Source organism: Schistocerca serialis, chromosome 8 (genome assembly GCF_023864345.2).
Source record: "Schistocerca serialis cubense isolate TAMUIC-IGC-003099 chromosome 8, iqSchSeri2.2, whole genome shotgun sequence".
NCBI lineage: Eukaryota > Metazoa > Arthropoda > Insecta > Orthoptera > Acrididae > Schistocerca > Schistocerca serialis.
In genome coordinates this window covers 501,045,341-501,060,523 of record NC_064645.1, presented here as the reverse complement: position 1 = coordinate 501,060,523, position 15,183 = coordinate 501,045,341, and the positions used below count along the sequence as shown (strand labels likewise).

The following is a 15,183-nucleotide window of genomic DNA, read 5'->3' as shown; positions in this document are numbered from 1 at the left end:
AAGATTTCTCCAAAGTAGCTTCAGGCACGGAGGAAGACCATGAAGCTCTTCATGCAGCAGTTTTTGGCTCCTTGAGCCACTGGCAAGTGTCCACCGTGGCATTAGTGGAGACCTTGGGAAAGAGGGGCCCACGGGACCCCTTCCACACGAGAGGAGCCAGAGGAGGCTGTTGCTTCTCCAGCAGGGGGGAGGGGACTGATGTCCTCTGCTTTTGTGATGGCCTTGCTCCTGAAGTAGGTCGTTTGGAAGCAACGGAGGAAGATTTGCCCCCTACACCAAGGGGGCGGATGTCTGCTGTTCGTGGCACAGAGTGAGGAACCACTGGCACTTGGGATGGCGATGGTGACGTAGCCGCAGCATATGTCGACGTCAACCGAATGGGGTGTAATCTTTCAAATTTACGTTTAGCCTCTGTGTAAGTCAATCGGTCCAGGGTCTTGTACTCCACGATTTTCTTCTCCTTTTGGAGTACTGGGCAGTCTGGCGAGCAGGGGGGAGTGGTTTTCTCCACAGCTGATGCAAATGTGAGGAGGCGCACATGGAGTATCTGGACCCAGTGGTCCAGAGTCTCGACATATGGTGCCGGGCTGGTCCTCAGCGTTAAGTTTTCAACTTGAGTCCAATGCAGTAAGATTTAAAAAATTCATCACACACTGTGGGATGTGGGGAATTTGCACTTTATTAATACTTTTTCATTATTCTGCTTTAAAAACTGAATGTAACAACAACCAGTTAGTGTGCAACTCAAATTACTGGCGGTCACCCACGAGATATGGTAAACATTTTTCTCATTTGTATTTAAAAGCTCTTTGAACCTATGATCGTCTTACTGTAATCAAAATTTTTGAGTAACAACAATAGTATATTTTCTATATATTCCACATGTAACATTAATTTTAAAGAGTGAACAAATTGTAAAAGATATATTTGTCTGCTGTTACAGGTGGGACATTATATGAATTCTAACTCTTTTCTTTGATTACCAAAGATATTAAAATTATAGTGCCAACTCATTTGTTAAAGTTACAGTACTGCAACATTAAAAGTTAAGAAAATTGTTAACTAATTGTCAATGCATTTACAAAGTCCCCTGTTGTTGGTAATTAGTGGTTCAAGGTTTATCTTCAGAATTTCATTGTGGCTGTAGGGTATGTCAATCCTGTTTTTTACCTTTGACTCATGGATGACATTAACTTCTACTGTGTCTTGGTAAATTTCAGTTATTTCTCCTCTGTTAATTACCAGAGTTTTCATTACAATCAGCCACTACTGGTCAATCACTAGGTGCAACAAATCCACCATACTAGCTTCATCTCAAAAAGTAACAATCTGAAGAGAGAGCATTTGTTGTAGCTGTGTGGGCAGTCCTTTTGATTTTGTTGTGCGAAATGGTGAAATTCAAGGGACTGGTAGAAAATCTCTTGAAGGATTTTCTTGTTCAATTTTATTGTTGATTAATTGTTCACCAGTGTAGAAGATCACCATATTTTTGCAAAAAGATTGGCATAGTATTTTGCAGTCATTTTCTCCTTGGCTCATCATTTTCCCAGGAACAAGTTCTTTGACAGTTCCCCATACGCCATACTCCAACAACAACTCCAACTCCTTTTCCATGGGCTGTTGTAAAACAGGCCTACGAAAAACATTTGCTATATTTCTAAGGCAGAAGTCTAGAACGTTGGTCATGCATGTTTTTAACTGAGTGGCAAGACCATCATTCCAGATTACTCTCCAGAAGTATTTTCAGTGTTTGGTTGTTCTGCACTGAAAATATTACAATACAAAAAAAAATCTATGAATGTAAAAATTGTGTTTTGACCTTATTTTAAGTTTTGTAACAAACAAGGAATTCTGACATTTTCCTTAAAATAATAAGGCTGCTGAGAAAACCACAACACTTCCTCTGGACCACAGTGTAATCATAATTTGTATGAGAAAGAAATGAAAAATCCATTTGCAAGATGTGGATACCACTGATTTCTATTTAACCACTTCAGTGCTGCAAACTGTATTGTCTGAGGTGTACTTGGGCTTTAAAGATTAGCATATCTTGTACTGTCTTCAAATAGATCTCAAACCTGGCCTCCTTTACTAGAAAGTTTTAATTATTGATATTAATTTCCCTAGCATTTCAAAATAACTCCCATCACTGTTTCCTGCATCAGGAAAAGTTTGCCATTATAGCTGGTTTCACACCTATTTTGCCAGCAAGCAGAGTTGATTTGCACATCACACAGTTTTTTCTCCAAAAGAGTTTGAATAGCTGTATTTTAGGCCTTAAGTTAGAAAATAAAGTTCTCGAGTAATCTGCACTTGCACTGATCAGATGGAGTGCTTTACAGAAGTAAAACATTCTCTGGCTGCAAGCTACAAAATTTGAAGAAACCAATATTAAGTTCTGGGTTTCTTTCTTTGAAAACTGAGAAAGCTTCTTTCAAGAACATTGTCAAGTAGTGCTTCTATGACTTTTCTTTGGTTTCTTTCTCTGAGACAGTTATACAGTCATTAATTCCCGAGCATGCATATACAGTATCTGGCCTGAAGTAGAAATCTCTTTTGATTAATCCACTTTTTAATTTTGCATTGTAACAAAGCACTTCCAAAGCTGATGACAGTAAACCAGCACTTTCTGAGCCATTTTCATCCTCTGTGATTTGAGCAATGCACACAATATTCTCCAGACATTTCCTGGTGGCTGGGGACCAATATGGACCCACAGATTCTTCTGAGAAGGTAGAGAGTGAGACTGTTACATAAGCTAATCACCACCTTCATTTCCATCTGCAGCCTCTCCAGATTCCTCTCATACTTAAAGAGTTTATCCAATTGTGAGATCTGCCTGTTTTCCAGTTTTTAAAAACCTTGGTTTTCATTTTTAGTTGTTCATACATCTTTTGCATCTGACTTGCATAGTTGATAATACAGTAGATGTTCCAATTGTTATTTTCAAGTAAGGTTCAGCTTCTTCAATCTTGAGGTCGTCAGCTAGACAAAAACACTGAAATGAACATAAAAATAATAAAATTTAATTAAAGTTAACATATGCATGCACACACATGTACAGAGATGTGCAAAAAAGGGCAAAAAAAAATGTTACGCGTGGGACACACTTGAACATCTATCATCAGTTGTGCCTATCTGCGACTCAGCATCTCCACTATAGGGTGCGTAGCAACTATCCTTGTCATAATATTGTCATATTCCATCCTGGATTTTACACTATTTGGTTTAACATAACCTATAACAGAAATGTGGTAGAAATCGATCATCTTTGCTTGCTTCAGAAAAATTTGAAGTTAGCCATCTTGATTCAGTATCACCAACTTTTGATATAACTTGCGAACTTTTTTTGAGAGGGGAATGTCTGGTTTTCTCTGAAATGATCCATTGTGCTGGTCCTGACTTCCAAATACATTATCCTTTTAACTTCATTCTGTGGCTTGCTTTCTTATAAGTATTTCCATGCTTGTTGTAAAAGAAACATTTCCCTGTTTAATCATTTGAAGATTATTTTACACAAAACCTCTCACAGGATGTGCACGCCCCAGGATAATCGAGAAAGCCACGAAAAACCCAGGAACTTTTTCATGTGGGAAAAACACAATAATTTTTTAGATTTTTGGGAATTTTTCATTATTTTTAGTTTTCAGTCAAATTTTTGTAATGTTGGCTGATATGAACAGGTAACTCTAAAAAAGAACTTTACTTTAGCCCACTACTGCAGCAAATAAACATAAACGAGAGGATAACACCTAATAAAACTTTATTTGCAAAGAAATGTGCCAAACATCATCAAAACACGGATCACACACAAGTGTCAAAGCAACTGCAGTTTGTTGTTATGAAGTATTGCATACTCTGACATATTTTACTGTCAGCAGAAGCTTGTGTGTGTACCGTGTTTTTTTTCCGTAAATGGTGCATTTCCTTTGCAAATAAAGTTTTATTTTGGTATTATTCTCTTGTTTATGTTTTACTGTTGTTGTATTATTCTGCAGTATTCTTCTGCAGGTTTTCCCAGAATTTCCTGATTATCCCGGGGCATATACACACTACTGAAGGCTCGGCTGATAGACACCAATTCAGCAGTCAATACTCTGCATCAGTCTGGCAGAAAGCATAGTTCACTACACCTGACATATGTAGGCAAACCCGGTTCATCTATTGGCCACTGAGCCATTACTGTATACCACTTCCAAACCCAAAAATCCATCAAGAAAGCCCAGCAAAATGCAGCGAAAAACCATGGAGTCAACAGAGTCTACCACACAGTAAGGAGCGCTAGCAGTAGTTGTGTTAAAGATGGCTGCCTTCACTGGACCCGAGCATGCTAGCTATGTGTTTCGGTTTGAAAAATCTAAGCTGGCAAAAACAGTTCAGCACAATTTTTGTACCAAGTATGCTAAAGATCCTCCTAGAAGGCCTACAATTTGTGTGTGGCATAAATGTTTTGTAGGAACAGGGTGCTCAGTAACCCATGGGAAATAATCAGGTCGTCCAAGCGCATCTGACTACATTGTTGAGCAAAAGAGACGTTTTGTCAACAGCCATACAAAACCAATACCATAGATCGATTAGGATGACCAAGAACAAAATGTTTACTTCGTGCAAAATGGTGCATCACCTCACTACCTGGCTGACGTACGGGATTCTCTCAGTGACCACTTTCCAGGTCAATGGATAGACCGTGATGTGCTAATTGCGTAGCCCCACATTCCCCAGACCTGACACCACTCAATTTTTTGGTTATTATGGGGATTCATCAAGGATATCATGTTTGTACCTCCCTACAGCACCTTTAGTTTAAGGTAAACAAACTGTGTGCTTCCCAACAAAATAACACTAAACAGAGTTTTATAGCTTCTTTCAATAAATTTATATGAATTTTTAATGTTGTAAAATCCTTTTTGAAACACCCTGTACGGAGGGCAGTAACATAACAGTTGTTACAGTACACCTATACGAAACCACATCTTTCCTTGTAGTCTATATGGTAATTTCTGCTTTCCTTTTGCTTTCCGTGCCATTCTTGTTCATCTGTTTTACTTTTACATTACAACATCCTTAATAGTTTTTCTCATCAGTAGTAATTGCTAGTTACCGCAATCAATTTTCTCCATTGCTTAGGGTACTAAAGGCCATCTCCAAAGTTCTTAATTTAACACAAACTGCTGGAATATGTTGAAAGCCAAGTATAATAATGTTTCCAACTACTAATCAGTGGCTGAGGTTCGCAAAATATTTTGAAACACAGAAACAACTACCCCAGGCAGTGACTGTGCAGACTGAAAGAAACAATGTTTCCGTCCAGCTATCACATCTCACCAATGCATAGCATTAGCTTACGTTGATGTTTCAGATTATTGTTTCACATGAAATACTGAATGCTTCACAAGCAGTTTAGTAATGTAGTGGATGAAGGAGAGGTGGCATCGCTGTACCAGGCAGAAGGATGCCTTTGAAGCAAGGACTAGCAGAACAACTATAAAATCCAAGATTTTGCAGTAAATTATTGTTATACTGCAGTGGAGAACAGCAAGTGATCAAGCAGTACACAAGCCTACATGGTTTTCAGTTTCTGAACGACACACGTGAGTAAGGCAGAGGAAAAAAGAGGAAGAAGAAGAGGAGGAGGAGGAGGAGGAGGAAGAAGAAGAAGAAGAAGAAGAAGAAGAAGAAGAAGAAGAAGAAAATAACAATGATTTGAAAGAGGTGGGGGGAGGGGCATTTCACAACATTCTGGACAAGATTTGTATATTTCTGTTTTCAAGAAACTAGTGAAAGTGGCATTTGAAACAAAAGATAATTACATTCATTTTCCAAATGTAACAAAATTAACCACCAGAGATGCCGAAGCAAACATATTCATTTGGGTGCTGACTCTTTACAGCAATACACCACCATTCTCACCTCAGCCTTCACTGCACGCAATTACCCCACCAGACTAATTAAATAGCAGATTTCTCGGGGCATCACATTCAATCCTAGTACTTTTGATCCCTCCAAAAAACAGCAGCTTCGGAGCACACCATTGGTAACTCAATATTATCCTGGTTTGGAGTGTGTTAATCAGCTACTTCAACAGGGCCACAACTTCTTAAAATCATGCCTGAAATGAGATTCATTCTGTCTGAAATTCTGCCCACCACACGTAGAGTAGCTTTCCATCGCCCTCCCAATCTCCACAATATTCTTGTCAGACCCTACGCTGCTCCTGCACCCACCTCCCTACCCTATGGCTGCTACCCCTGTGCTTGTCCCTGCTGCAAGACTTCCCCACCCTCCTACCGCCACCTATAATAGCCCTGTAACTGGCAAAACATATAGTATCAGAGGGAGAGCCACCTGTGAAACAAGACGTCATATACCAGCTATTATGTAAACACTGTTTTCAGCTTTCTACATTGGCACGACTATCACCAAATTATCAATTAGGACGAATGGACACAGGCAACTCGCAATATCCTGTTGCAGAGCATCCTCTAGAACATGACATTCATGACCTCTGTACCTGTTTCATCACACATGCCAACCAGATTCTTCCCCCAGACACCAGTTTCTCAGAACTCCGCAGGTGGGAACTAGCACCACAACATGTCCTTGTTTCTCACCACACATCTGACCTTTAGTTACGTTAATTTATCCCTTCTCAGCTTTTCTACACTGTAACTGCTCTTTGATTTACTCCGTTTTAGTTTTCTACATCTTTCATTGTCTTTTCGGTCTGTTTTTCACTGCCACCTCCCACTTCTGTTACGTACAATGCACTTAGCTTCTCACTTTTTTTAACTCATACATGATGTTTTAGTAGTAAACTCTGTCTTGCATATTACCCTGCCTTCCACCTTTAAGCTCTCAGGTTTTCAAATCTCGTCTGATGCAGTCCCCAACAATAAGACTTTCCTTCCTATCCTGTACGGTAAGTCTCCCCTGACCTGCGACTTTGGGTGACTTTTGCAAAATCTACTCCTTTTCCTAGACCTCTCCAGTCCTTTCCCTTCACCCTTCTTCCTTCCTCTTCAACCCTTCTGCCTGAAAAAGGAGCCACTGGCTCCGAAAGCTTGCCTATCACAACAGCCTTTTATTTGTGTGTTCTGCCACTGCTTTATGAGTAGATTTTTTTAGTCTATCCAATTAAATGATTTACAATACTTTTAACACTTGATAATGACCTAAGGCTGAAATCTAGACTGTGAAATAAAACCTGCTGTACAGTCAAATGGTGTTTATACCTTTCCGAAATATTCAGGTATATTAAATTAACAATTACAGATGGCATAAATTTGAGATGAATATAAACCGTAATAGTGAATCTTATAGTGATGCCAATCGTGGTGGGGACAGAAGCTCATGACGATTAACAAGTGGCATCCCATTCAAGTTCCATGGAGGACCAATTGTGTGGAAAAGTAAACTACAGCAGTGCATTGCTCTTTCTTCAATGGGGGCAGAATACATGGCTATAAATGAAGTATGCAAAAAACTTTTTTGGTTAGATCAACATCTGAAAGAAACGGCAGCCGCTTAGTTATCAGTTCCTATTTTTTCTAATAGATAAACAAAGCACTATCAAATTTATTAATGTATCAGGATTGTATGAACGATCAAAACACAAAGACATGGTATCATTATATTTGTCAACTAGTTAAAAAGAAGAAGCTTATAGTGAGTTACACACTAACCAACAGACAGACAGGCAGCAGACATTCTGACAAAAGAGGTGCCAAAAAAAGTTACAGATGAGAAAGAACTTGTTGGTGAAGTTTCTACTTCACCATGTAGGCCTGTATGTAAAACCTTGTGGAAGAGAGTGAAAGTATCAGTGTTATAGCTACTTCGGGGTTGAGTTTGAGAACTGAGTTGTGTCAGTAATTCAGTTACTCACTGACAGTACTGTCATATTTTTGTGGTTTTTTAAATAAATGTCTCATTCGAGAAATCACATTTGATGTTCAGCCAACAATAATTTGTTTTGTAAATTAAAAGATACATGAAAACCACTAAACAGCAGGAGAAATGATAAGTTTAACATTTTAAATGTCAGATGCCTTAAAAAGCTGAAGTGCTCCACAAATCCAGTAAAACAGAAATGTACTGATTTTCTCAAATTAATTATCTTTACATAATCTTTCATGACTACCACTAGTGATTTACAAACTTCCAGTTACCATGTGAGGTAGAGCTTGCTTCGAAATGTGAAATAAATAAGCAATGCTCTGAAATCATCTCCCTCGTCAAAAGAGAGTAAAAGCAAGTGTTTGGTTGACTGTAATTTATTTATTAAATAAGGAAAAAACAACTAGTGTTTGCCAGAATTTCAAAATTTATGGATGGCATCCTACAGAAGTTACAGAAACCAACATTGTCTTCCTTATTCAGCTGCTATATCAAGTTATTCCCACCAGTTCTGTAGTACATGCTTTGCTTTTTCGAGCAACAATATCTTTCGCTCTGTTTGCTTGAACGTTAAGAGTATTAATAATTCAGCACCACACATCAATGTATCATTGTTGTCACTACACATAATGCAGCAGGTGATAGAAATACAGCATGAGAAATGTTTACCACAAGCATGGACAGACTTTAACACGAAACAAAGTTGTAAACACACTGTAACATTTGGCATGTTTGCCACAAACATGTTTCCAGTGACAGTGGGAACATTATTGCTTAATGCCAACTCACCACTGAAGAGTGAGTTGAAGTACAGGAATGGGGAGGTGAGTTCTGCACTCCATGGCTAGGAAATGGTTCTGCTTAGTATGACTGCTTACCTTTCGGTAGTGTCCAGCACCGAATTTGTAAATGACTTGCTACATTGTGGCATTTCTAACTGTTGCTACAGTAAATTGACAGTGACCTGTTACCAACTTCACATTGCCCAAATAGAAAGGGTACTTCGTGCCGGTTACAACACTGACCCACATTTACTGACAAGCCAGCATTCCACTGCCCTGCATGAGTGAACAAATCACTCAGAGGCAAGGGTGCACATAGTGACTGGGTAGCTGCACACACCATCCACCTGTTCTCCAGAAGAAAAGTTATGGTTTTCACAAACAAAACTTGCATTCTGTCCAATCAAACAGGCAGATGTATTAATTCAGAATCAGTTTGAAGAAGCCAGAACATGTAATGTATACTGCCTGACAGCAAGTGTCCTGAGATTCATTTGTCACGAAACCTCAAAACTATTTCGTTATTTTCCTTGCAGCTGAAAATGTCACAGGGCTCTGGGATCCAACAACTTACATTACCACTTTACAATATTCAATGCATTAGGTTTTGTATTGTTACTAGCAGTGTACAAAAAAAGAAAAACGCAAAAAATCAAAATTTGCATTGAAATTAATATTGCTTGTCTTACAGAACAATATTATGTAAAAAGCTCATTCAAACTGTATTCACTCACGTAAGTATGATGTTGACAGTAATTACATGTCTGTCACACTTCATGATTAGGCCTAATGAATAAAATTTTCGGTCTAATTTTAAATGAAATTGCACTTCATTTACTTCACTCCCCTCTCTTTCACTACCACCACAAATCCACCGTAAGCCCTTGATTGGAGATTCAAGAAGTATGCTTTACAAGATACATATTGGCCTAATCTTCCAACAGATCCTGAACAGAAACACTGCAGGACAGCCCCAAATACTCATGCACACTACAAAACAGACATTCAAAATTCTTAAACAGGCAACAGGAATCATCAGTATACAACCTGTCCACGTATTTTAAATAGATAGCACTCTGACAAACAAGACATCAAAACTGAAGTGGCAAATGCTCCTTCCACAAAGAAATTAGATCGCCACAAGTAAATAACAAATGATAGCAATCAAGTAACAAGCAGAATGACATGTCTCTTGTGACCAACTAAATAGATCGGAGAAGCTACTGAATTTTCTGCGAACATAACTTAAAATGTCCCAAAACATTATCAAAATTTCATATTAAAATTGCTGCCACTCACAGCAACGAGCATGAAGTGCATTAAATAACATCAGTTTGGTGTATCTGAGGACACTCTACTGTTCTGAGTACAGCATGCACACAAATGTCAAATATGAAACCTGTGAATTGGCCAAGTAATAAGTAGTTGGGCCTGTATAATTTTATGTTGTTCTCGTTTTAATACATAAGACAAGATGCTGGTGCTTCACTTGTGTGTTGGATAGAAGTCGTCCTTACGTAATTAGGTAAACAATGACAATGCACGTAATGCTCTCATCCCCGAAGTGACAACAATGTCGTTAAGTCCTTCCTCGAGTTTAACTATCATATCTTAAATGCAATTTCATTTTACAATCGTGCTTATAATCGTACAAGAGTAACATACTTACAGTTGTACATTAAAGTAAAAGTACATATGGCTCACGTCTAAATACTCATATAATAAGAAATATTACAGGAAAATTTTATTGTGACTTTTACCATCGCATGCTGAACGCGGTTGAAATAAGTGCTGGCACCACTAAAAATGTTACTGTTAAACCGAAATACGCAAAATACGCCCCATGTCCTTGAGTTAAATAAAAGTATGCCAACCAGCAATGAAGTACAACGTCAACGACGTAAGTCACGATTGACAACGCAATACACACAGCGTGGTAAATCCCGAATGTCTGGTATGATGTACTGTTGTGCATTTCATCTTGCAAATTACTGTTACCATCGTCACCGTAACTAACACCTCTATCCCCGCCAAACTTCACAACAACACATTCCGCCATTTTATGGTACCCGCCTACTCCACAGTTCACATCTTCATATAACCAGCTATCTCAGTATATCTGTAACATTGTGTAACAATAACGTAAGAGGTCCGTATCTGTTTTGTCAACGAATATGTAATATCCTTTTAATAGTCTGGATCTGAAAAAGTAAACAAAATTAATAAAAACGTCTTCTTTACTAATTAAAGTTGGTCTCAAGTGTTGACGGCGCTATTTTAAAATTTTGCTTGACACGGAAATCAGATTAAAAACAATACAAATTATAATGAAAATTCTGTTTTTCAATACGAAAATAAAATAACCAGGCCATTTAGATAGAGACATGGCACTCTGGCTCTACAAGGGAGGGCGGTGGGGGGAGAGGCAGAATTATATTCTCCACCCACTACCCATCCCCCCCCCCCCGCCCTTCGGCCCCAACCGAGCGATCCTACCATCGCCAAAACACAGAGGACCACGACTGAAGCTAGGGGACTAGCCAACAAATAAGAGGCCCATCTGACACATTTGTTAAACATTTCTTGCAACCTGTGAAAGTAGAAAAGGCGAGGATACCATCTTGACTGTTAGAAAGTAAAGTGAATGGCTTACACAATTTGGCTCAAATCAGAACAAGAAAAACAGCCTAGTTAAATTTAACAAAGTAACAGTAAAAGATGTAGAAAAAACTATAATAAACCTAAAAAATTAAAATTCTGTGGGATTGGATGAAATACATGCCAAAGTCATTAAAAGAGCTACAAATATAATAGCACATCCACTGCACAAAGTAATTAACGAATCACTTGAAGAAGGGTACTTTCCACAATTTCTAAAATATGCAGAAGTCAAACCAGTATTTAAGAAAGGCTCCAAAGATGATATGGGAAATTATCGTCAAATTTCCCTTCTTCCTGTGTTTTCTAAGATAAGGTCATCAGTCCCCTAGAACTTAGAACCTAACTAACCTAAGGACATCACACACATCCAAGCCCGAGGCTGGACTCGAACCTGCGACCGTTGCGGTCTCGCGGTTCCAGACTGAAGCGCCTAGAACCGCTCTGCCACACCGGCAGGCTGAATATTCAAAACACGTTGATTTTCTGGTGAAAACGAAATTTCACAGATCGCCAGAACAAATAACATGAAAAAGAAAAACACCTCAGAAAGCATTAAAAGGTCACAGTCTCACTGTCTGCCGCCTATGAAGTAAAAACATGACAAACTATTGATTTTAGGAGACTAATTTCCAAAACAAGAACGTCCTCAAATAAAGCACATTTCCAGACGAAATATGTTCTGGTACCGATGCGGGCATATATCTGATGGCATTTTTTCTAGTTCTTTCAGTTAAAAAAAAAAGAATACTTTCCTGGCAGTGAATTGTAATTTTTCCCTCAAATCAGAACATACTTCATACAACCAGCAGTGAGTTTCTCCTTAAGTACTTTTTGTAATGCATATCACCATGTAAGTAACTTGTATGTAGCTGACAAATTCTCACTTCCAAAGAAAGAAAATACAACAGTAGTTGTAATTTTTCGCACTTAATTAGGAGTCACTTCACACAACCAGCACACTTATTTATCGTTTAGGGAGCTTATTACATTCTTTCTGTACCACATGCTGCGATGTAAATGTGTAAAAAGGGGGCAAGTTGTCACCTTCAAAAAAAAAAATAAAAAACAGAAATAGTTTCCAAATTTGCAATGATGAACCAGCTGAACCTATAAAGAGCTTCTGCTTTAATTTGTCCGCTAAAATAGCTGCCACAGTCACGAGATACGACAGTCCGACACATACAGTCACGACGTCCTCTCTGCTGTGAAAGTTGTTACCGTTTGACAGATGGAGCAACAGTAGCACCCAAAACGGCGAGAAAGCATATAGTCACATGTCCTGTAAGGATAACTTTTGTTTTTAATTATGTTTTACTTAATTAACGGAATAGTTGTTATATTTTTGGGTTCCATGCATAAGTACATTGCTAAGAGACATTAATTATGGCGAAATACTTTTAAAACAGCCAAATCAAATTGATTCAATGACATCAACTGCAACTTATTCATGAAAAAATACTTTCGTTGGTTGGTTGATTCGTAGGAGGGGACGAAAAAGCGAGGTCATCCGTCCAATCAGCCTAGAGAAGCATGGGAAACGAAGTCGGCCATTCCCTTCTAAAGGAACCTTCCTGGCATTTGCCTGATGCGATTTTAGGGAAATCATGGAAAACATAAATCATGATGGTCAGATGCATGTTTCAACTGTCTTTCTCTGGAATGCGAGTCCAGCATGCTAACCACTGAGCCATCTCGCTCAATAAATACTATCGAATACATGTATGCTTCCAGCTTATTTCACTGGAAGCAAGATAATATAAAAACATATTTCATGCATGAGAAGCATATCTTTGTTTGTTTTTTGTCTGTTGTTATTATCATAAGCACTTTCCATGACACTTAAAAAAATTTTGTGGAGTCTTATGATTAGCCCATTCTTAAAGCCTTGTTTGCATGACGACACTAGGTTGAAGACGCGCCGCGCGTTTGCGCACCTCGTTGATGAAACTAAACGCTTTCGGAGTGTTCCAACTTTGGCGACGATAGGTGCATGGGTTTTGAGGTTATGTGTATTCATAGAGTGTAGGCAAACTGAAATATGAAGTCGGGAACGGAGAATAATGTTGGTTTTTTGCATATCTATGCTTTGCATTAGTGTTTGTGGGATTTCAGTGATGCTGATTATAGAAATAAGCAACATATTGCTGCCGCTGAGCCCGTCATGTGCAATCATAACATAGATGGCTTGACAGTATCTGAGCTGTACGGCAAAATTTCTTGAGTTAGGAGCACATTTACAACTGAATTAAGAAAAATAAAAGCAATTGTAATTGTAGCTGTGGAAATGCTCTAGTCTGAAAGACTAAAATCCTATCGTTCGAGTTGGCCAACTCTTTTTTTCTTAGGGAATATTGTTGACAGGAGGGAAGACTACAAAAGTCAAGAAGCTGCATCCTTTATTCAATATTCATTTATTTAAAAGGTCGCTTCAGTGCTCCCCATTCACAAATGTTTGACTTTTGAAATATTGCCACTGTACAGATCCGTCTTCAAGAGAGTGGTCTGCAAACCATTCTCTTCTTAATGCGGCCCTCCTTCGAATAATTACTGCTGTTAATAATTATTACTGTTAATGTTAATAATTATTGGCGTTAATGAAAAAGCGTCATCACCAAATAAAACGGCATTTTATAGCATGCCAAGTGTTCTCCATTGTAATGCACACAATGTAATATGTAATTTCAGTTCTGGCGGCAGTGCTTCATGCATTACGGTATCTTTATTCCTTATCGCATAATTAACTCTATGTAGAAGAATAGTGAACAGTTCTGGCTACATTTTAAGATAATTATAAGAACTTCTTGGTCTTCTATTACAAATTATTTCAGCAACAAAGCTAAGCAACCGAGCTGACAATTTTCTTCACCCAGTCATAAAATCGAAACACGTTTCTTATTTTTTTCTTATCCAGTGATTCCACGCAGCAAACTTTAACTCCATCACAACTCGTACGACGTGCATCTGCCAAAACTTTCATTTCAGACACGACTTAGGAACCCACAAAACGACGAAACTGAAGTGTATACTTGTTTCGCCATGCCTACAGTCAAATATGAAACCATTTGCGTGCAACTCATTCCACGCAACGAGTGGTGCAACCCAATGTCGTCGTGTAAACTGGGCTTTGCACTTCACTTGACTACATAATACATGAATATTTTTGTAAATGGAATTACTTTAGTTTCAAAAGCGCATGTGTTGACTTTTCTTGCTATTTATGGGTCAGATTTAGCAAGAATAATGTGGAATTGGTTTCTTATGTGTTGGGAAACAGTTTCTTTACTCTTTATTACCACATTTGTGCGGTTTTTCCTTAAGTTATAGTTGTGGCGGCTTATTTGACACGTTAAATAATGGAGGTATTACATTCCATACCGGTTTACTGCGTTTCACAGTCACTGATTTGGCTGAAAATGTAGCAAATAAAACTCTGCTTTGTTGGATAGATATATGACGTCTTTCTGCAAAAGGTTGAGTCGTCTGGTATTTACTAGCAGTTTTATGTTATTAAACGGAAACGACGTTGTTCAGCACATGTCTGTACATTACATGACAGGTGAAAAAAACCGACCAGTGAAATACTGTTCCGTGCCTCCCAAGATGGTCAGGAAACTAAATGATGGTAAATAAGGTCTCATTTTTTAGTCACTGTTGATTTTTGTGGCATTACACACACTCCCTACTGTTAAAACTATGTTACAAATCAGAATAAAAGTTAGTGTTCGCACTTATCCGATTTCGTACTCAGAACTGCCAGTTACTGGCTGCTTGGGGCGCGGCTATCGCTGTGGGTAACGAACATGAGAGCGAGTGTCGTGACTGTTTTGTCAGACTGAGAAGATAC

The 15,183-nt window shown here is 38.5% G+C and overlaps 1 protein-coding gene across 1 annotated transcript in view; it reads right to left on the bottom strand.

Annotated features, from left to right (window-relative positions):
- LOC126416154 (XK-related protein 4-like) overlaps window positions 1-10,756 on the bottom strand; it is a 61,732-nt gene extending 50,976 nt beyond the window's left edge. Inside the window, exon 1 of the mRNA XM_050083708.1 lies at window positions 10,439-10,756. Within this exon, the coding sequence (XP_049939665.1) occupies window positions 10,439-10,737 (299 nt within the window). The 5' untranslated portion in view covers window positions 10,738-10,756. The remainder of the gene's footprint in view (window positions 1-10,438) is intronic.
- Window positions 10,757-15,183: the final 4,427 nt, after the last annotated feature.